The sequence below is a fragment of the Chanos chanos genome, chromosome 13 (genome assembly GCF_902362185.1).
Source record: "Chanos chanos chromosome 13, fChaCha1.1, whole genome shotgun sequence".
NCBI lineage: Eukaryota > Metazoa > Chordata > Actinopteri > Gonorynchiformes > Chanidae > Chanos > Chanos chanos.
The window spans coordinates 1,045,001-1,070,000 of NC_044507.1; the positions used below are offsets into that span (position 1 = coordinate 1,045,001).

Below are 25,000 nucleotides of genomic sequence, written 5' to 3' on the forward strand. Positions count from 1 at the left end.
ACGAGGCATTTATAATAGAAGAATAACCTCTCAACTGTCAAAGCAGAAAAGGCACGTTCTTCCCCGCGGATCCCGTAATCGGAGGGAAATAGCGGCCTTTGCCTTTTTAGTTGGCTTGTCATGCTCAATGTCAACGGGTTAAACATAAGTGAAAGGCAGACGAAAGTGTAGGAAGCCTACGATGGTTGAAACATAGACTCTCTATTCAACCGAAGTCATGCAAAGGGCTGTCTTCACTGAATTCTTAAAATCGCATGACATTTCCCTCAGTCTTTATTAACAAACGTTTTATTTGTCTGTTTGTTTTTTGTTTTTGTTTTTGTTTTTTTTACGGGGAATTTGGGATACGCCTCTACAGCTGCAGAAACGTCATCAGGTCACTCAGAATTATCGATACTGAAATTCGATTCCATAAATATAGTAGCTACGTTAATGTTACGCAATAACAATGCATATGTTTTTCTGTTGCTCACAAAATAGCAGGATCACGCGAGATATTGGCCTGTGTCACAAGTGAGTTGCACAGCTTGGTACAGCTGGCTCGCTAAATAACTGAAAGACAGTTACGCTGACAGCTCATACACAGTATGAGGGTGAGCTGGAGGTTTAATAATAGGTTTCCAGGGAACATAATAAATTCTAAGCGCATCATAACTTACCTCCCTCACTGAAGCTCCAGGAAGATCAGTTCAATTTTTATCAGCCAGAGCTAACGGACTGTCTATCTGAATGAGAAAGCATTGCTGTCTGCCCCAGCGGAATAATTTACACAGAGCCTCTCTCCCTTGGACTCAAATATTACAGTATCACCTGCCTAATGAGCGGTGTCCTGAAGACAGAAAGCCGTAAAAAATGATTTTTGTTGTATTTTCAGGCAAAATGGCGGACTCTGTCACGAGTGTGCGCAGGCACTTCGGGACGCAAATACTCTCTCTCTCTCTCTCTCTCTCTCAAACACGCACGCACACACACTCACTCTCTCTCTGTCTCTGTGAGTGTGTGTATGCGCGCGCGTGCGTGCGTGCATAATTTATTTGCTGCAAGCTTAGTTTATTATAGCCTATTTGACCACACAAACATTCGTTTCCAGTGAAGGTCAACGGCACTGTCGCTTTAATACATCAAACTCCTCAGACTGAATCAGACTGAACAAAAGAAACACTTTAAACGTTACACAGAATAATCAGGATTTCATGGGTTATTTTAATAAGGATTTTAATTTCCATTAACAGTACAATCGACATGGCTTGGGTAGCAGACTTTCAGAACATTACTGAACAGAAAATGAATTCATATGTTTGGCTCATGACATACGAGATCATGTAGCCTTTAACTCACAACTGGTAAGTAAATATCCAAACCAATAAACCACCTCATATAACCAGCATAATATAAGCAACATGAAACACCTCATTTGACCAGCATAAACGCACTGCATTTTTGACGAGCCATATAACCAGGACTGAGTTTTTTAAACTGGTTATTTTCATGGGTTTCTTTGGCGGATGGAGTCTAGACTGTAACATCATCTGGTCAGAAGCTTGGCAGTGCGCAGGATCGCACAGAGATCAGTGGAACCAGTGGAAGTGTGGCGTGACAAAAGCTGGAGAGGGAAACGCAGTCAAGACCTTTCCCCATTCCAGCGTCCCGTTTGTCCATATGTGCAACCCCTGAGGAGTAATATGTCATTCGTGTCGTGTAGTCGCGGTTAAAGCGGAGGACACTGCAGCTGTGCGTTATATCCTTAACTTGTCAGAACACCGGCATGGTGCTTAAGTGTTTATGTAAGAGGCGTATGCTACCTGTGCAATACGTAACCTATGTGACGTGCGTGTACGTATGTTATGCTATGCTCGGTAAAGAATGTTAAAGAACAGAAAGATTAGGCTTTTGGAATGTCAGAGAGAATACAGTGTTGTTTCTGCAGAGGTAAACCAAGGACACACACACACACACATACACACCCACTCCGCGCTAGTCCCAGAGGAAACCGTAGGTTACCTGGGTACAGGTACTTTGCGCAGTTAACCTGAAATCAGTGTTGATGGTATTGTCATAACGATCAAGACTAAAAGGAGTGTTGGGTGAAGCTGATCCCAGAGCGGCGGTTCGAAGCGGAGAGTAACCAAGTAATCAGCTGACAGTGGGATTCCTCGGTGACCGGGATAGGGGTTGACGCATTGCGTATGACGTATCAGACCGTTTTTTCGCCTGGTTGTACTCCGGTTGGAAGCAACGGGTTCGCTGGTGTAACGGTAGCGATATGGCTAGCGTCGCAGATACTAAACTATACGACATTCTTGGAGTGTCACCGTCAGCCTCTGAAAATGAACTGAAAAAGGTAACAAACGGGGTTTTCCGACAGCAATGTGGCAACGTTACTGGAACAATTACGAGTCTTGTGTTTGTTTAGACAGCAGCCTGCCCTTTGGCTGCCATTCATTGTCAGTTGGCCTTTGTAAAAATAGAGCAATGTTGCGGTTTTCGTGAAAATTCCCATATTTTGCGGGGACTTGGGAACCCTGTAAGACCAAGTCATCCGCTAGAAACATCATTTTGTTTGTGTTAAATGATGTCAGCCAGCCGGCGTGTCACGCTTTTATGCCAGCATCTCTATGCGGGAGCTATGTAAAGCTAACAGTGAATAGAGATGGATAGGATAGCTTTGCTAAGCTAACAATGCATGGAAATGAACGGGCAGGCGAGTTAGCCAAGCTCGTGAGCATGGACCAGACAGGGTTAGCCAAAACGTCATTTACAGTTGTTTTGTGGTCCGCTACCTACATTAATACAATTAGGAAGAAAATAGTGTTCAACTTACCATGTACTTGCCTTCATTATGTCAAACTCCTATTAAGAGTTGCAGGTAATGTTTATGCAAACCAGCAAACATTTTTTATTTTATATTTTAGTATACAGCTTGTAACATATACAAAAATATAACAAACTCCACTACGCCAAAATGAGCCATTTAATACCTTACAACACAAAAATGGGGCAGTTCGCTTTAATTCATTCGTTATTTTGAATATTGTCTCGCGTAACCCCAGTGTAAATGTTAACACTTCAGACTAGGAACGTAACATGGATTTGGTAAAGCGACGACCGTCAGTGGGTTTGTCAGCATATGCTTAGCCTCATTAGAGTTTGTGCCTTGGAAAATATTTTCTCCCGTTCTTGAAATAAATTGCATTTCTTTGGAGAGTTAAATTGCGGTTTTGTTTTAGCTTTGGACCAGGCTTAATCTTCATCAGAGATATACAACTTCCAAAGATTTTCGCTGTCCTGCTGAACCACTCAGAAACCGCTGGGTATAGGCTATTGTCATCAAACAAACATGAGCTGTTGAAAATTCCAGTGGCTTCCAGCAGAGAACGCTCACTGGTGCCCGCTGGACAGCAGTGGTGTGTAATAGTTTCTGCTGGAGTCATATGGGTTATCTTTGGTGTGTCCCATCATCACACAGTCCAGAGATGAAGGCTTGGTTAGGAATTTGGTGAGGACACGTGAGTGGGTTGGGAATGGTAAACCTCAGGTTGTAATGCAGTTTCACATAACAACAGATGCTGTGGTCTTGCCTACAGTAGGATAGATGTTTCAGGCACCAGGAATCCCTGGAATGCATCACAGAGTTTTGATCATATTCTAAATGTTGTTGAGTGATCTGCTATTACACAGCATAAAACCTGTCAGGTTTATGTAGAACAGTACCACTCTTTATAGTCATACGTGTCTTATGTCCTACACTTTTCTCTGTCTTATCATGTGAACTGTGACTGTTAGCCTGCCCTCTGTGTCTCTGTCCTCTCTTCACAATGTTCATCTGTCATATTTATATGATCTTGTTAAAATATTAACAGGCAGTACAGGTATGTATGTCTGTTGTAATAGTCTGTCAACACATGCATATGTTTTAGCACTCACACACACTGAGCCACTGTTAAAGTAGATTTAGTTCCTTGTGGGGACCTGTAAAAGTGTTCAGTAAGTACTGTTTTGGAGGCACTGATGCTGGTGAGTTCCAAACAGTTTTGTGTCTTAGTGCTCCAAAACTTTTCTCAGGTTCTTTATAAGACACAGAAACGACCAACGACTGCAGGATATGAGCAGCTTCATTACTGGGCTTGAAACTGTTCTTTATCTTCAGTTGCACTTTCAGGTTCTCCTTGTTGAGCTCTGGATTCTGATCTGTTATCTCATTGGCTCCCCCAGGTCAACAGAATGTTCCTGTTTCCCAAGAACTTGCAAGTCTGTCTGATAAAACCTCTAAGAAAACTGCGAGTGCAAAGTAGTGCTCTGTGGATCCCAGCTCTGTGGAAGTCTGCAGGGGACTCTGTGGTGGGCTGACCTGCCTTTCCAGTGCGTCTTATTGGTAGTTGTCTTAAGTGTGTGGCATTTGGGTCAGCTCAGTACCTATGGAGTCAACCATGTCCCCAGCCTTAGGCCTATACCTTTTGGGACCTTTGCTGGTTTCAGTCAGGGAGTGATTTTGACATAGGGGCTGCCGTTGTTTGTGTTTGTAGTAATTTACTCAGACACTCCAGTGTCATTACAGCCAGCAGGAGCCCTGAGACTTGACTGTCCTTTGGAGGAACCTGTCTGGCAAACGGCTGGTCTTTGTGCCTGTGTCAGATGGAGCTGGCGAACCCACTGGAACACTGACTGAGAACTCCACAGATGGCTTGGTCTCTGTATTTAGTGGGGTTCAGTGTGCTGTATCTGTGAGAGAAACTTTTGCCCTCAGTGATCTTGCCTGACTGGTTGCTGAGAGGGGCCAGTTTGTGAACTCACTACAGTGAATCTTGATTCAAGGAAGTGGTAACACATACTGTTTTTTATCGGAGTGCGCTCCACAGGGCACAGACACAAAGCATGAGACTGTTGCATAAGGATTTAATGCAAGGTTCAGCTCCAGATTTACCTGCCACTTTGGCAGCCGCATCATATGTCAGACCTCATCATATGTCAGACCTCATCATATGTCAGACCTCCGGACATGGGAGATTTAGTCTGAAGACTAAAGCTGGCACCATGGCAGTTTCCTCTCCAGGTGTTCTTACAACCTCATTTAGGACAATAAACACCTCACCAGGCATGAGATCATGATCGACAAAATCTTAGACTCACCGATTCTTGCTTTTTCACAGACATCTTGGATGCCATCAATTATTATTGCCCACTGCAGAATTACTGTAGACCTGTTTGCTTTTTCAAGGTCTTTTCTTGCCAAACATGTCAGAAAGTGGTTTTGGCACCGTGGACTGATAGCCACGACTGTGTTAACGAGTCAGCAAGAATTTGGTCAGTTTTGCCAAGAAACTTGACAGTTGTTTTAAAAATTCCCGTCCATGGCTCCAGAGCGTAATCATTTTGGTCCCACTTGCAACCAAAAATCTGTCAAGTGCAACTAAACATCTTCTTTGGTCGCGTCGGTGAGCCTGACATTAGCAGGTCTGTCTGTGTGTGTATACCTGTAGCGCTATTTTTTTTCCCACCTGCACTGTGCGAAGACCCGCCCCCTACACTGCCTCTGATTGGCTCTGACCCTGATATTCTTCTTTGCTGAATGCGGGTGGGGAAAAAAATAAGGCATGTGTGTATGTGTGAAAGCGTGCCCTGTGCTCCTGCTCAAAACATCACAACCTTAAAACATAACAGTAATTGAAAATGAAGAGAACTATTGATTGTTTTTTCATCAAGAGAAATGCTGCGGTGACCGTTACACCTGTCCCCGGCCCTGAGAGGCCCAGCCCAGACCCCACATCATAGGTACCACTCCACCACCTGTCCCCGGCCCTGAAGGGCCCAGCCCAGACCCCACATCATAGGTACCACTCCACCACCTGTCCCCGGCCCTGAAGGGCCCAGCCCAGACCCCACATCATAGGTACCACTCCACCACCTGTCCCCGGCCCTGAAGGGCCCAGCCCAGACCCCACATCATAGGTACCACTCCACCACCTGTCCCCGGCCCTGAAGGGCCCAGCCCAGACCCCACATCATAGGTACCGCTCCACCACCTGTCCCCACTGCCCCCGGCCCTGAAGAGCCCAGCCCAGACCCCACATCATAGGGACCGCTCCACCACCTGTCCCCACTGTCCCCGGCCCTGAAGAGCCCAGCCCAGACCCCACATCATAGGGACCGCTCCACCACCTGTCCCCACTGTCCCCGGCCCTGAAGGGCCCAGCCCAGACCCCACATCATAGGTACCGCTCCACCACCTGTCCCCACTGTCCCCGGCCCTGAAGGGCCCAGCCCAGACCCCACATCATAGGTACCGCTCCACCACCTGTCCCCACTGTCCCCGGCCCTGAAGGGCCCAGCCCAGACCCCACATCATAGGTACCGCTCCACCACCTGTCCCCACTGTCCCCGGCCCTGAAGGGCCCAGCCCAGACCCCACATCATAGGTACCGCTTCACCACCTGTCCCCACTGTCCCCGGCCCTGAAGGGCCCAGCCCAGACCCCACATCATAGGTACCGCTCCACCACCTGTCCCCACTGTCCCCGGCCCTGAAGGGCCCAGCCCAGACCCCACATCATCAGTACCGCTCCACCACCTGTCCCCACTGTCCTCGGCCCTGAAGGGCCCAGCCCAGACCCCACATCATAGGTACCGCTCCACCACCTGTCCCCGGCCCTGAAAGGCCCAGCCCAGACCCCACATCATCGGTACCACTCCACCACCTGTCCCCACTGTCCCTGGCCCTGAGAGGCTCAGCCCAGACCCCACATCATCAGTACCACTCCACCACCTGTCCCCACTGTCCCCGGCCCTGAAGAGCCCAGCCCAGACCCCACATCATAGGGACCGCTCCACCACCTGTCCCCACTGTCCCCGGCCCTGAAGGGCCCAGCCCAGACCCCACATCATAGGTACCGCTCCACCACCTGTCCCCACTGTCCCCGGCCCTGAAGGGCCCAGCCCAGACCCCACATCATAGGTACCGCTTCACCAACTGTCCCGACTGTCTCCGGCCCTGAAGGGCCCAGCCCAGACCCCACATCATAGGTACCGCTCCACCACCTGTCCCCACTGTCCCCGGCCCTGAAGGGCCCAGCCCAGACCCCACATCATCGGTACCGCTCCACCACCTGTCCCCACTGTCCCCGGCCCTGAAGGGCCCAGCCCAGACCCCACATCATAGGGACCGCTCCACCACCTGTCCCCGGCCCTGAAAGGCCCAGCCCAGACCCCACATCATCGGTACCACTCCACCACCTGTCCCCACTGTCCCCGGTAAGATGCCTAATCCTGACGTCTACAGCGGAGGTGGCCCCTTCTGACTCCGAGCCAGAGCTTACTGCATACAAAAAGGCCAGAATATCTGCCTTTCACAAAGAATGGCTTGTCCAATTTCAGTGGCTCAGATATGATAAAACGGCCAATATTATGCTTTGCATTTAATTGCAAAGGGTGCGGCCGAAGCATCGCTGGGAGCATCAGTGTTCCGAATTGAAATGCTAAAAAAAGCACAATGTCTCCAAGAAAAGCGTCCTGTACCCTGCACCTCTAGCCCTCTTTACAGTCATTTACATAACGTGTTCAGAAATTACCAATGTGTATAGAAACTGACAAAAAAGGTAATGCTGCAGTGAAAAGTTTTGGGTACACTAGTGCAACCAATGTAAAAAGTTAGTCTGGAGCCCTGCCTTCACTGTATGTGTGGCTGTGGAAAGCCTAGTTAGGCATTAGCAGTCAGTGCATCACCGTGGGCTTTTCTCTACTGATGTTGTCTCAGCCATGCAATGCACCCTTCCACTATCTGAATCCTTTAGACAAAAAGGCAAGACCGGATCTTCTTGCCCAGGTTCGGGTCCCCACATTGTTAAAGCTCATATTAAAGCACTGAAAATATAACACACCTCCCAGCAATGGGCTTTGGTGAGGCCAGGGAAACAGGGTGTACCAGCCCTCATTAAAACACAGGACTCCGTTTGATGTTCTCTGAATATCAGTAAATGTAGGATCAGAGTGATATGGCTCTCCAGCTGTTTACATCATTGCTGTATCTTTCCTGTGCACTGTCATTGTCTCCCTGCTTTCCCATTGGCCCTGGTGATGTCAGGATCCATGCTCCTACCTCCCTGAAAGGATACATTCTTTGAAAATGACACTGCACTGGTATATTAGCACAGGGAATGCCGTTTACCTCAGACATCACAAACACAGTGACATATCAGATGTATAAATATTTATCAGTCATGTACCTGGGTTCTGTGCTGTTCACTTCATCAGGATGCATAGCTTCATATTTCTGAGATAATTAACTTATATGTGTCACATACAAAACAGGCCCTCTAAAGTAAAGTGAAAGGGTATTAACACTAATATTCTTCATGTTAATTTAGGATGGCCAGCAGTTGGCTATATCACAGGTCCCAGCATTGAGTGGTAGGTGGGTTCACAGAGGAGAGGGCTGCAGACTGGAGCTGAGACCCGACTCTCTGACTCTCTGTCTGCCTGCTGCCCCTGCTCATGCCAATTCTATGCTTGTAGCCTAATGATTAAATGATTTATTATTATTATTATTGTTGTTGTTTTTATAAGTTTTCATTGGCCCTACAGTAATTATCTAATGCCTATGGGACTCCAACAACTTAATTCCTGTTGTATGCAATTTTATTGTTTTGCCACAAGGCAGTGTTCCTGTTCACTCCCTGCTGGCCTCACCCAGGCAGCAAACCTGGGGGTATTCCAGAAAGCGGGTTTAGTGAAAACTGTGTGTTAGTTAACTCAGAGCAGGTTAGGGCACACACACCTCCCTAAAGGCCCTGCAGTCAAGGAAGAGCTGTCACCATCCTCACCGGCAGTGATGTTCAGAGAGCAGACCTGCAGACTGTCTTCTCTTTCAGTAAGACATGATGCATTACATGTCGGCACTAAATGGAGTTTAATTTTCCCACAGGCGTACCGTAAATTAGCAAAGGAGTATCATCCAGACAAAAACCCTAATGCTGGAGACAAGGTAAGGGCACTTTTAACATATTATAAATTAGGGTTAGGGTTATAATGATAGTAATGAGGATTCATTCCTTAACAGTGTTTAACTATTGAACTGTGCAGTAAAACAGGCAGGTTACACACACACACACAGTCAGTCAGTCAGTCAATGAGTGTGAGTGATTTGTAAGTTCAAGTTTATTTAAAGCCCAGTATCACTGTTTACTGTCTCAGAGGGCTTTACACACCCACAGGTTTACAACAAACAAAACAGGATTTGTAGTGTTTTTTTCTGGCTATGTGTGTGTCTCTGTGGTTGTGTGTGTGTGTGTGTACGTGTGTGTGCTTGTAGTTTAAAGAAATCAGCTTTGCCTACGAGGTTCTGACGAACCCAGAGAAAAAGGAGCTGTACGATCGGTATGGAGAGCAGGGTTTACGAGAGGGTGGAGGCGGTGGAGCCGGAATGGAGGACATTTTCTCACACATCTTTGGTGGAGGACTGTTTGGGTTTATGGGTGGCCAGGGCAGGAGCCAAAATGGTGGCAGACGGCGAGGAGAGGACATGGTGCATCCACTGAAGTGAGTCAGTCAGGAAACTGGAGATGTGCATCAGTGAAACACAGGGGTATGATAAAACCACTGCAGCTGTTTCTGATAACAGCAACAACAACAACAGCAGTCATAGTACTAGTCTGTGTGAGAAATCATTTTCCCTCTGATAACAATCTGAGATTGTCTCTTAAGTCCTTATTTGGGTTCTTTACTCCAACCACTGTCCTCATACACCACTATTACAACACACACTGTCCTCATACACCACTATTACAGCACACACTGTCCTCATACACCACTATTACAATACACACTGTCCTCATACACCACTATTACAATACACACTGTCATACACCACTATTACAACACACACTGTCCTCATACACCACTATTACAACACACACTGTCCTCATACACCACTATTACAACACACACTGTCCTCATACACCACTATTACAATACACACTGTCCTCATACACCACTATTACAACACACATTGTCCTCATACACCACTATTACAACACACACTGTCCTCATACACCACTATTACAATACACACTGTCATACACCACTATTACAACACACACTGTCCTCATACACCACTATTACAACACACACTGTCCTCATACACCACTATTACAGCACACACTGTCCTCATACACCACTATTACAACACACACTGTCCTCATACACCACTATTACAACACACACTGTCCTCATACACCACTATTACAACACACACTGTCCTCATACACCACTATTACAACACACACTGTCATACACCACTATTACAATACACACTGTCCTCATACACCACTATTACAATACACACTGTCCTCATACACCACTATTACAACACACACTGTCCTCATACACCACTATTACAACACACACTGTCCTCATACACCACTATTACACTACACACTGTCCTCATACACCACTATTACAATACACACTGTCCTCATACACCACTATTACAACACACACTGTCCTCATGCACCACTATTACAATACACACTGTCATACACCACTATTACAATACACACTGTCCTCATACACCACTATTACAATACACACTGTCATACACCACTATTACAACACACACTGTCCTCATACACCACTATTACAACACACACTGTCCTCATACACCACTATTACAACACACACTGTCCTCATACACCACTATTACAACACACACTGTCCTCATACACAACTATTACAATACACACTGTCATACACCACTATTACAATACACACTGTCCTCATAAACCACTATTACAACACACACTGTCCTCATACACCACTATTACAACACACACTGTCCTCATACACCACTATTACAACACACACTGTCCTCATACACCACTATTACAACACACACTGTCCTCATACACCACTATTACAATACACACTGTCCTCATACACCACTATTACAACACACACTGTCCTCATACACCACTATTACAACACACACTGTCCTCATACACAACTATTACAATACACACTGTCATACACCACTATTACAATACACACTGTCCTCATACACCACTATTACAACACACACTGTCCTCATACACCGCTATTACAACACACACTGTCTTCATACACCACTACTACAACACACACTGTCCTCATACACAACTATTACAATACACACTGTCCTCATACACAACTATTACAACACACACTGTCCTCATACACCACCATTACAACACACACTGTCCTCATACACCACTATTACAATACACACTGTCATACACCACTATTACAATACACACTGTCCTCATACACCACTATTACAATACACACTGTCCTCATACACCACTATTACAACACACACTGTCCTCATACACCACTATTACAACACACACTGTCCTCATACACCACTATTACACTACACACTGTCCTCATACACCACTATTACAATACACACTGTCCTCATACACCACTATTACAACACACACTGTCCTCATACACCACTATTACAACACACACTGTCCTCATACACCACTATTACAATACACACTGTCCTCATACACCACTATTACAATACACACTGTCATACACCGCTATTACAATACACACTGTCCTCATACACCACTATTACAATACACACTGTCATACACCACTATTACAATACACACTGTCCTCATACACCACTATTACAACACACACTGTCCTCATACACCACTATTACAATACACACTGTCCTCATACACCACTATTACAACACACACTGTCCTCATACACCGCTATTACAACACACACTGTCCTCATACACCGCTATTACAACACACACTGTCCTCATACACCACTATTACAATACACACTGTCCTCATACACCACTATTACAATACACACTGTCCTCATACACCGCTATTACAACACACACTGTCCTCATACACCACTATTACAACACACACTGTCCTCATACACCGCTATTACAACACACACTGTCCTCATACACCACTATTACAATACACACTGTCCTCATACACCACTATTACAATACACACTGTCCTCATACACCACTATTACAATACACACTGTCCTCATACACCACTATTACAACACACACTGTCCTCATACACCACTATTACAACACACACTGTCCTCATACACCGCTATTACAATACACACTGTCCTCATACACCGCTATTACAACACACACTGTCCTCATACACCGCTATTACAATACACACTGTCCTCATACACCGCTATTACAATACACACTGTCATACACCGCTATTACAATACACACTGTCCTCATACACCACTATTACAATACACACTGTCCTCATACACCACTATTACAATACACACTGTCATACACCACTATTACAATACACACTGTCCTCATACACCACTATTGCAACACACACTGTCCTCATACACCACTATTACAATACACACTGTCCTCATACACCACTATTACACTACACACTGTCATACACCACTATTACAACACACACTGTCCTCATACACCACTATTACAATACACACTGTCATACACCGCTATTACAACACACACTGTCCTCATACACCACTATTACAATACACACTGTCATACACCGCTATTACAACACACACTGTCCACATACACCACTATTACAATACACACTGTCCTCATACACCACTATTACAACACACACTGTCCTCATACACCACTATTACAATACACACTGTCATACACCACTATTACAATACACACTGTCCTCATACACCGCTATTACAACACACACTGTCCTCATACACCGCTATTACAACACACACTGTCATACACCGCTATTACAATACACACTGTCCTCATACACCACTATTACAATACACACTGTCATACACCACTATTACAATACACACTGTCCTCATACACCACTATTACAATACACACTGTCCTCATACACCACTATTACAACACACACTGTCCTCATACACCACTATTACAACACACACTGTCCTCATACACCGCTATTACAACACACACTGTCCTCATACACCACTATTACAATACACACTGTCCTCATACACCGCTATTACAACACACACTGTCCTCATACACAACTATTACAACACACACTGTCCTCATACACCGCTATTACAACACACACTGTCCTCATACACCGCTATTACAACACACACTGTCCTCATACACCGCTATTACAACACACACTGTCCTCATACACCACTATTACAATACACACTGTCCTCATACACCACTATTACAATACACACTGTCCTCATACACCACTATTACAATACACACTGTCCTCATACACCACTATTACAACACACACTGTCCTCATACACCACTATTACAACACACACTGTCCTCATACACCGCTATTACAATACACACTGTCCTCATACACCGCTATTACAACACACACTGTCCTCATACACCGCTATTACAATACACACTGTCCTCATACACCGCTATTACAATACACACTGTCATACACCGCTATTACAATACACACTGTCCTCATACACCACTATTACAATACACACTGTCCTCATACACCACTATTACAGTACACACTGTCCTCATACACCACTATTACAATACACACTGTCATACACCACTATTACAATACACACTGTCCTCATACACCACTATTGCAACACACACTGTCCTCATACACCACTATTACAATACACACTGTCCTCATACACCACTATTACACTACACACTGTCATACACCACTATTACAACACACACTGTCCTCATACACCACTATTACAATACACACTGTCATACACCGCTATTACAACACACACTGTCCTCATACACCACTATTACAATACACACTGTCATACACCGCTATTACAACACACACTGTCCACATACACCACTATTACAATACACACTGTCCTCATACACCACTATTACAACACACACTGTCCTCATACACCACTATTACAATACACACTGTCATACACCACTATTACAATACACACTGTCCTCATACACCGCTATTACAACACACACTGTCCTCATACACCGCTATTACAACACACACTGTCATACACCGCTATTACAACACACACTGTCATACACCACTATTACAACACACACTGTCATACACCACTATTACAACACACACTGTCCTCATACACCACTATTACAGCACACACTGTCCTCATACACCACTATTACAACACACACTGTCCTCATACACCACTATTACAATACACACTGTCCTCATACACCACTATTACAACACACACTGTCCTCATACACCACAATTACAACACACACTGTCCTCATACACCACAATTACAATACACACTGTCATACACCACTATTACACTACACACTGTCCTCATACACCACTATTACAATACACACTGTCCTCATACACCACTATTACAATACACACTGTCCTCATACACAACTATTACCTTAAATAGTGCCTTCTCTTTTCCTATCCTATGCATTGATCCATACCACCAATCAGTGTTACCATCACTCTCTACCTAGCACAGTGTAGTACCTGTAGTTCAAACCACTTACCTGCAGGTGGCAGTTTGTGTATATTGATGGAACTGCATAGGTGAATATGGTGTTAGTAGTGTATATTACATGTGTACATTTCTGTTGTGTGTGTGTGAGACAGAGTGTCACTAGAAGATCTTTATAACGGCAAAACCACCAAACTTCAGCTCAGTAAGAACGTACTGTGCAGTGCCTGCAATGGGTGAGTACATCACACACTGTTTTTGTATGAGTTTGGCTGTGTATGTGTGTGTTTGTTAAAGTTATAGAGCTGAAGTGTGTTTGTGCATGTGTGTGTGTGTGTGTGTGTGTTAGAGAGAGAGAGTTGGTGTGTGTTTGTGTAACACCGGAGTTTAACTAGAATCTTTCTGCCTTACTGTTTGATCGGTAACTCACTCACTCTGTGTGTCTGTTTCAGTCAGGGAGGTAAGACTGGAGCAGTGCAGAAGTGTAATGTATGTAGAGGGCGGGGAGTGCGGATCATGATCAGACAGCTGGCCCCTGGAATGGTCCAACAGATGCAGACAGTCTGCACTGACTGTAACGGAGAGGGTGAGTCAGCCTCTGCGTGTGTGTGAGTGTGAGTGTGCGTGTGTGTGTGAGTGTGCGTGTGAGTGTGCGTGTGAGTGTGCGTGTGAGTGTGCGTGTGTGTGTGAGTGTGTGTGTGAGTGTGTGTGTGCGTGTGAGTGTGTGTGTGTGTGTGCGTGTGAATGTGTGTGTGTGTGTGAGTGTGAGTGTGCGTGTGCGTGTGCGTGTGTGTGTGTGTGCGCGTGTGTGAGTGTGTATGTGTGTGTGCGCGCGCGTGCGTGAGTGTGTGTGTGTGTGCGCGCACGCTCGGGGGAGGGGTGGGGTGTTTGATCAGACTCTGGCCACTGGATTGGCGACAAAGGGATTTGCGAGTTCTGTTGAAATGCTGTGTTTTCTGTCCTCACTCTTCTCTGTTTATGCTGTTGTAGCTCAGTGCAGCTGGATGCTTCTGGACGTAATTGTGATTAGTGCTGAACGATTAATCGATTTCAAACCGAAATCGCGATTTAAGACAATGCGATTGGCAAATCGCAAAGGCTGCGATTCAGGATATAACTTATGCAGCGCGTCTGACCCAGGGTTTAAACTGTCGTGTTAATGGTTTTGCAAATTCATGCCGTCCACCTTGTGTGAAAGTCATGCTCACCAATCAGAAGTGCCATACTCCTCACGTACCAGTCATGCTCACCAATCAGAAGTGACCCAAGGCGACTAAGTATACGCCCACCAACAACAAACACGTGAAAGCCAAAGAAAACATTAGGTTCGTGGTTCGGACAAATGGCTTCCGCTGAGCCAGAGGCAACTTTGGACAATTTTTAAGTTTTTGGTTTTTTAATTATCATTATTTATTTAACACAGCTTTTGTGATATTTGTTCTATGTTCGGTCGTTCTATGGTCTAGGTCAGTTAAGTAAGGGATAATGGACAGCGAGCCGGTCATTAATGCGAAATAAACCCGACAGGATGATTCGCGTCGGGGTCTTGCATCACCCTGTCGGGGTTTATTCCGTATAATGACCGGATCGCCGTCCATTATCCCGCTTCTTACGCGGCTACCTCCTAAAGAAATCAATAATCTGATACAAGATATTGATTCAAAAATGATTACACTGCTTCCGCTGAAAAAAAAAAGTCCGTTAATGATCAGAGCGGCATCCATAGCAGCGGTCTGCCATTCAGACATAACAGACCGTAGAATACCGTAATTGACCAATCAGAATCGAGTATTCAACAAAGTCCTGTAATAAGAAAAAATGTAATAAATAGCCTACCTGTTGGAAGCAATATCTTTACGTTCTCATCCTTGCATTAGAATATAGAGTTAATATTTTGATGGTATCTGATGTGGTAATGCTCCATCTCATGTTTTAAATCTATTACACAGTGAATACTGAACTGAAGCTTGACTTTAAAAAATTATATCTCAAATCACAATCGCAGTATCTGTCAGAAAAATTGCAATTAGATATTTTCTCCAAATCGTTTAACCCTGACTTTGATTTTTATTCGTGGTTTGCTGGTTTTGTGGGTTTCCAGTCTGTTGTCCTGCTCTGGGCTGTTCTGTGGTCTGTAGATCTGTCACAGCTCATGGCTGTAGCAGGAAAATCTCCCTCCAATGATGAAACTCCTCCTCCGACAGTAATGTGTTATAGTGTGTGTGTGTGTGTGTGTATAATGTGTGTAGTGTGTATGTGTGTGTAATGTGTGTGTATAATGTGTGTAATATGTGGTGTGTGTGTGTGTGTGTGTAATATGTGGTGTGTGTGTATAATGTGTGTAATATGTGGTGTGTGTGTGTGTGTGTAATGCGTGTAGTGTGTATGTGTGTATAATGTGTGTAATATGTGGTGTGTGTGTGTGTATAATGTGTGTAGTGTGTATGTGTGTGTAATGTGTGTGTATAATGTGTGTAATATGTGGTGTGTGTGTGTGTGTGTGGTGCAGGGGAGGTGATCAGTGACCGGGATCGCTGTAAGGTGTGTGAAGGTAAGAAGGTACTGAAACAGATGAAAGTTCTGGAAGTTCACGTGGACAAAGGCATGAGACACGGACAGAAGATCACGTTCAGTGGAGAATCAGACCAGTCACCAAACACAGATCCAGGGGATATTGTGCTGGTACTACAGGAGAGAGAGCACGAGGTAACACACACACACACGCATATCACACACAGTATACACACACACACGCATATTACACACAGTATACACACACACGCATATTACACACAGTATACACACACACACGCATATTACACACAGTATGCACACACACACGCATATCACACACAGTATACACACACACACACGCATATCACACACAGTATACACACACAGTATACACACACGCATATCACACACAGTATACACACACACACACACATATTACACACAGTATACACACACACACGCATATCACACACAGTATACACACACACGCATATCACACACAGTATACACACACACACGCATATCACACACAGTATACACACACACACGCATATTACACACAGTATACACACACACACGCATATCACACACAGTATACACACACACACGCATATCACACACAGTATACACACACACACACGCATATCACACACAGTATACACACACACACACGCATATCACACACAGTATACACACACACACACGCATATTACACACAGTATACACACACACACTCGCATATTACACACAGTATACACACACACACGCACACACTCTCACTCTCACTCAGTGATTGATAATAGAGATAAGTCAGGCTCCATCATATTTTCACTATCAGTTGTTTAAAAATTTGTGTGTGTGTGTGTATATGTGTGTGTGTGTGTGTGTGTGTCTGTCTGTGTGTGTGTGTGCGTAGATGTTCCGTAGGGACGGTAATGACCTCTATGTCACCCAGACGATTGAACTGGTTGAAGCGCTGTGTGGATTTCAGTTCTGTCTCACACACCTTGATGGACGTCAGTTACTCATCAAATATCCACCTGGCAAAGTCATCCAACCAGGTATGCATGTAATATATATATGTGTGTGTGTGTGTGTGTTTGTCAGAGAAAGCATTAATGCAGTAATGTTGTGTGGAGGTTGTATGTGTGTTAGAGAGAGAAGATTAATGTTGTAGTTACATTGGGAATACGTTGTGTGCAGGTTGCATGAGAGTTGTCCGTGGTGAAGGGATGCCCCAGTACAGAAACCCGTTTGAGAAAGGAGATCTCTTCATCAAATTTGACGTCCAGTTTCCCCAGAACAGCTGGATCAGCCCAGAGAGACTTAGAGTAAAGCTTTCTCTCATATACTCATCTATCTGTCTCTCCATATGTTTATTGATCTCTCTGTTTATCTGTCTCTCCATCTGTTTATCTGTCTCTCCACCCATTCAGAAGAACTATCAGAACCAATCTGTCTCCCTGTCTGTCTATCTCATATATATACATACGTGTGTGTGTGTGTGTGTGTCACATTCAACTTAAATAGGCAAATGTTTCCTACTGAGTTCTGTTCTTATGTATGTGTGTGTATATATAACACGTGTGTGTAACGTGTGTAATGTGTGTGTGTGTGTGTGTGTGTGTGTGTGCGCGCACGTGTGTAATGTGTGTATATTGTGTGTATGTCTATAATGTGTGTAATATGTGTGTATTGTGTGTATGTCTATAATGTGTGTGTGTGCGCGCGCGCGTGTAATATGTATATATTGTGTGTATGTGTATAATGTGTATGTGTGTGTGTGCGCGTGCGTGTGTATATTGTGTGTATGTCTATAATGTGTATGTGTGTGCGTGGGCGTGTGTGTATATTGTGTGTATGTCTATAATGTGTGTGTGTGTGTGTGTGTGCGCGTGCGTGTGTGTAATGTGTGTATATTGTGTTTATGTCTATAATGTGTATGTGTGTGTGTGCGCGCATGCGTGTGTGTAATGTGTGTGTGTAGGAGCTGGAGGAGCTGTTGCCGGCGCGGGAGGAAACTCCTGTGATATCTGATGATGCAGAGGAGGTGGAGCTGGAGGACTTTGACATGACTGACGGGTCATGGGGGAGTCACCGTCGGGAGGTGTACAACGACAGCTCAGACGAGGAGGGGGGGCCTCACGGCCCGGGGGTGCAGTGTGCCCACCAATAGAGAAATGAAGCTTTCTTATTCCAGCTGCTCCCTAAACAGGAATACCCATACTCCCAGTCAGAGACAGGAATACTCCTATTCCAAATCAGAAAGACTCACACACTGACAAACCTTTAAATGGTTTGGTAAAACATGCACACGTATGCGCACACACACACACACACACACTCTCTGTCTCCCTCACACACACACACACACACACACACACACATTCTCTCTCTCTGTCTCTCAGAACACACACACACCCTCTCCCTCTCCCTATGTCTCTCTCTCTCTTACACACACACACACACACACACACACACACACACACTCTCTGCGGACCCTAGCCCTCTAGTCTCAGAAAACACAAACGACACAGACGGTTTTCATCTGCATTTCATTCCCATTGTAGATTTTTAAATGAACACTCCCTCTGTATTTGAAAAGGTGGAGAATATTGTGTATAGAATTTAAGTTATTATTGTAACTGTACTCTTACTCTCTCAGTCCTAGTCATAAAAACACATTTGCATTCAAATAACACACTCTGTGCTTCAAAGACATCAGCAAACCTCAGTGAAACTGAGATCATCTTTGTGGAAGTTTCCAAAAGTTCAATAAAAACATCCACCACGTGGTGAATGCTGAACAGGCGTGTGTCAGTGCTAATCACTCTGTCGTCTGTAACGTGTGGACAGGGGGAATCCTGTTCACCTGCACACAGATTGTAAATTCAGATGCACGTAGATTTACAGCTATATGTGTATTTACCTTTACAGATCATTACAGATTTACACCTGTATAACCCTGGTGTGTATTTATGTCTGTCTGACCTTTATGTATATCTGTACTTAAACATGGATTGTCATTTATAGATTTACATGCGTAGCACCTGTAGGAGTTCCGGAGTCTTGTCTGGTAGGATTCATATGGAGAGGAAACGCTAGTTACCAGTGTAACTGTGGTTCTTTGAATGCCTCCTGACCACCAGAGGCGCCATAGCCTTTGAATATTATCCGTTATACGTAGCATAGATCAATGTCACGTATGACTTACCTCATGCTCTAAATAGCGTTTCCACACGTCATACAGCCTCAGAAATCTTCCGAGTGACAAGTAACTCTGGCGGTCAGGAGGCATTCATAGAACCACAGTTACATTCGTAACTAGCGTTCTGTTCCATACATTCATAGAACCACAGTTACATTCGTAACTAGCGTTCTGTTCCATACATTCATAGAACCACAGTTACATTCGTAACTAGCGTTCTGTTCCATACATTCATAGAACCACAGTTACATTCGTAACTAGCGTTCTGTTTCATACATTCATAGAACCACAGTTACATTCGTAACTAGCGTTCTGTTTCATACATTCATAGAACCACAGTTACATTCGTAACTAGCGTTCTGTTCCATACATTCATAGAACCACAGTTACATTCGTAACTAGCGTTCTGTTTCATACATTCATAGAACCACAGTTACATTCGTAACTAGCGTTCTGTTTCATACATTCATAGAACCACAGATACATTCGTAACTAGCGTTCTGTTCCATACATTCATAGAACCACAGTTACATTCGTAACTAGCGTTCTGTTCCATACATTCATAGAACCACAGTTACATTCGTAACTAGCGTTCTGTTCCATACATTCATAGAACCACAGTTACATTCGTAACTAGCGTTCTGTTCCATACATTCATAGAACCACAGTTACATTCGTAACTAGCGTTCTGTTCCATACATTCATAGAACCACAGTTACATTCGTAACTAGCGTTCTGTTCCATACATTCATAGAACCACAGATACATTCGTAACTAGCGTTCTGTTCCATACATTCATAGAACCACAGATACATTCGTAACTAGCGTTCTGTTTCATACCTCCTAACGCTAGCGGCAGCACAGCCTGTGAATGACACAGTTAGGAGAATGAAGACGCCCCACTAAGACTGAGCTGAATTTGAAAGGAGAGCAGAACTTAAGCCTTTAGGCGAGGCCACATTGACCCTATAAAACCTTGTCAATGTAGAAGGATTGGAGCATGTCGCTCAGAGATTGGGGCTCTTCTGAGAGCAGCTGACGCTACAGAGAGGCCCCTGGTGCCGTGGCAGACAGCACCATTTGGGAGAGAAAGTCCCTCTGGCTTTATATGCACAGCAGTTCAGATCGTAGATCGTGATTGTGTATTAAAAAGATCATGACGTGTTTTTTTTTTTCAGAAAATCCCCAACCCCTATGTGTGTGTACAATGTGTGTGTGTGTGTGTAATGTGCGTATAATGTGTGTATAGTGTGCGTGTGTGTATATTATTGGTCCTCAGTCTCTGTCCTGTGTTGAGTAGTAGGAGTGAGCAGTTCTTTAAATCCAGCTGTGTTTCTGCAGACAAACACAAAGATAAACACAGGGTTAGCACATTTTGTCTGTGTGTGTGTTTGTATGCTGGTGTGTCTGTGTGTCTATGCCTGTGTGTGTGTGTATGCTTGTGTGTGTTTGTATGTTGGTGTGTGTGTGTGTGTGTTTGTATGCTGGTGTGTGTGTGTGTGTGTGTGTGTGTGTGTGTTTGTATGCTGGTGTGTGTGTGTGTGTATATGCTGGTGTGTGTGTGTGTGTGTGTGTGTATGTGTTTGTATGCTGGTGTGTGTGTGTGTGTGCTGGTGTGTGTGTGTGCTGGTGTGTGTGCTGGTGTGTGTGTGTGTGTGTGTGTGTGTATGTGTGTGTGTGTGTGTGTGTGTGTGTGTACCTCTCTCGTCTGGTCTGTAGGACATATGAACGCTCTCTTCTCAGCTGCTGTAGTTTCTCTCTAACCAGTGTCTTCTTCTGCTGCTCACCCTCCTACAGCACACACACACGTTTACACACACACACGTTTACGCACACACGTTTACACACATACATGTTTACACACACACGTTTACACACACACGTTTACGCACACACACGTTTACACACACACACGTTTACACACACACAGTTACACACACGTTTACACACACACATGTTTACACACACACGTTTACACACAAATACTTACCATTAGACGCATTTACAAATGCTTACACACATTTACACACACTTACATACAATTACATATGTTTACACACATTTACAAATGCATCTACACATGCATGCAGGTACTTGCTGGAGTGTATTACGTGTCTGTGGGTTGGATGTGACTTCAAGTTAGGGGTGTGTGTGTGTGTGTGTGTGTGTGTGTGTGTGTGTGTGCGCACATTGCAGAGAAATCACATGGACCGAGTGTCATCATAGAGATCTGACAAATAGCCTAAATACAAATGACCAAGTGGATACATTTTGACTGTTTCCAAAACCTTTCCTCTTTTTTGTTTTGTTTTTAAACTCATGTATGGTTCTTGCTTATAACTGCCTAAATAATCTCTCTTTGATCATGGCTTCGGTTCTCATTAGTGTATTAGAGTTATTACAGTGTGCTTACAAAAAACGGGTGTTTAAGGGTAGATCTCTGGAGGGTGTCAGAGCAGGTGTGTGTGTGTGCGTGCGTGTGTGTGTGTTACCTGTCTGAGTGTATCAGTCAGGTGTCTGAGGGTGTCTTCCTGTGTCAGGCCCAGAAGGTCCTCCTCTAACTTCCTGTTCTGGATGATTGACAGTCGCTCCTGTACCTGAGAACATGAGTTGAGGACTTTTCCTCCGTCAAACTTCATGGACAGTGGAGTGTGTGTGTGAGAGAGAGAGAGTACACAGATACATGCATGCGTATGCGTATGTGTGTGCAGGTACACAGGTACGTGTGTGTGTGTGTGTTCTCACTCTCAGTAGTTGTCTCTCTCTGTCTTGTTGCCAGCGTAGCTCTGCTCTCTTGTGTGTGTCCACCAGACACTTCATGGTCTTTTCACGCTGCAGTTGGTGTTCCTGACACAGGCCGTGTGTGGAGAGGGCTGCCCTGCTCTCCAGCTCCTCAGGCGTGGGTCTGTGTTTAGCGTCAGTGGAGTGCATGCCCCCAGGCTGTGTGTGTTCAGTGTCTGTCAGAGGTGTGTGTCTGCTGAGTGCCTGTACTGGCTGTGTGTGCTCCTGCACCTGAACGTCCTGATTAAAGAAAAAACGGAATGTTGGGGAGAGGCAGACGGAATATTGGGGGGCAGACGGAATGTTGGTGAGAGGCAGACGGAATGTTGGGGGGCAGACGGAATGTTGGCGAGAGGCAGACGGAATGTTGGGGGGCAGACGGAATGTTGGCGAGAGGCAGACGGAATGTTGGGGAGAAGCTGAAGGAATACTAATGGGACTCTTACCTTTTCGGGGTTGAAGCTCTCCTGTAGTGACTGTGTGAGTGTTGGTTCTGCTGGTGGTAATGTATGTTGTCCCAGAGCAAATGCATGCTCTGAGGGTGTGTCTTCATCCTCTGTGCTTGACTGGATGGCTGAGGCAGTACATGTGTGAATATGTGAATCATTATAATCCTGGTTAATGTCCCCATAAACCTGACTGTGTGTTTCTTTGTGTGTATTGATCTGTGTGAGTGTGTCTTTGTGTGTATGATTCTGAGTGTGTATGTCTCTTTGTGTTTGACTTGTGGAGTGTGTGTCTGTGTGTGTTTGACCTGTGGTGTGTGTGTCTGTGTGTGTTTGGCTTATAGAGTGTGTGTCTGTAGGGCCATTGTCTTCTTGTGCATAGAGTCCCACTTCCTCCTCCTGTGGGACCAGAGTTCAGTGGTCATGTGACATCTTTTAACAGAAACACACACACTGAGCGGTTTACACTCAGTCACACACAAACACACAGGTACCTGTTCTTGGTCGCCCTCTGCTGGTTGACTCCACGCCACTGCGATCAGAGAACCCTGTTTCTCACAGCCACGGGGAGTCTTCCCTCTCTCCTCTCTTCCTCTCCTGTCCTCCTCTTTCTCCAGTCTCCTCTCATCTACGTCTCCCTCCCTCCTTTCCTCCTCCTCTCTCTCCCTCCTTTCCTCCTCCTGTCTAGTCTCTGTCTCTGCTGTATGGTCATCTTGGTCTTTCACACAGAACATCTCTAGATATGGAGCATCCTCATAGACAAGAGCTACACACACACACACACATACATACACACACGCACATTACACATACGCACATTACACACACACACACACATTACACACACGCGCGCGCACACACACATTACACACACGCGCGCGCACACACACACACATACACAGAATTTGTCTTGAAGTAAGGAGATAGCCATAGACTTTTCAAAGTTGTTATAACTGAAGATTTTTCTGTTATTTCACCTAACTCTAATAGTGACCAAGAAATATTGAAAAAAAAAAAAAACTTGTAAAATGTCTCCAAAAGAACAACACACACACACACACACAAACACACACACACATACACAAACACACGTTTGTTTTTTACAGAATGTAAAATGTTTACTAGTGCTGTGTTCTTCTCTCTCGCTGGTTGTTGATCCTGTTTTTGGGTCCTCCACCAGAATGTTCTTCACCTCCTATTAGACAAACACACAACTCAGCATTTAGACTAGGGGTGGGCGGTTCGATTCATTTTACTGAACTGATTCTTTCAAACAGTTTGAGAAACTGAACTGGGTTTTTTTTCGGGTTTTTAAATTTTGATTCTTTTGCACTTCTTTCTTCAGCTTACGGCTGAGTGTACATTCACCCCATTCACTCACTGAAGCCTTCCATTCACCCCACTGACTCACTGAAGCTTTCCATTCACCCCACTGACTCACTGAAGCTTTCCATTCACCCCACTGACTCACTGAAGCTTTCCATTCACCCCACTGACTCACTGAAGCTTTCCATTCACCCCACTGACTCACTGAAGCCTTCCATTCACCCCACTGACTCACTGAAGCTTTCCATTCACCCCACTGACTC

General features: G+C 44.8%; 2 protein-coding genes across 2 annotated transcripts in view; one reads left to right on the forward strand and one right to left on the reverse strand.

The window, feature by feature from the left end:
- The window catches only part of ppp6r2b (protein phosphatase 6, regulatory subunit 2b), a 27,446-nt gene extending 26,719 nt beyond the window's left edge, over positions 1 to 727 (reverse strand). Inside the window, exon 1 of the mRNA XM_030789842.1 lies at positions 660 to 727. The gene's annotated coding sequence lies outside the window, so the exon portion shown is untranslated. The remainder of the gene's footprint in view (positions 1 to 659) is intronic.
- Positions 728 to 2,263: 1,536 nt separating this feature from the next.
- Positions 2,264 to 19,297, forward strand: dnaja2b (DnaJ heat shock protein family (Hsp40) member A2b). Its single transcript, XM_030790329.1, has 9 exons — positions 2,264 to 2,341; positions 8,914 to 8,973; positions 9,301 to 9,527; positions 14,618 to 14,698; positions 14,915 to 15,048; positions 16,972 to 17,168; positions 17,893 to 18,037; positions 18,180 to 18,307; positions 18,964 to 19,297. Exons 1-9 carry the CDS (start codon positions 2,264 to 2,266, stop codon positions 19,150 to 19,152), a joined length of 1,239 nt encoding a protein of 412 aa, XP_030646189.1. The 3' UTR covers positions 19,153 to 19,297.
- The last annotated feature ends 5,703 nt before the right edge of the window (positions 19,298 to 25,000 follow it).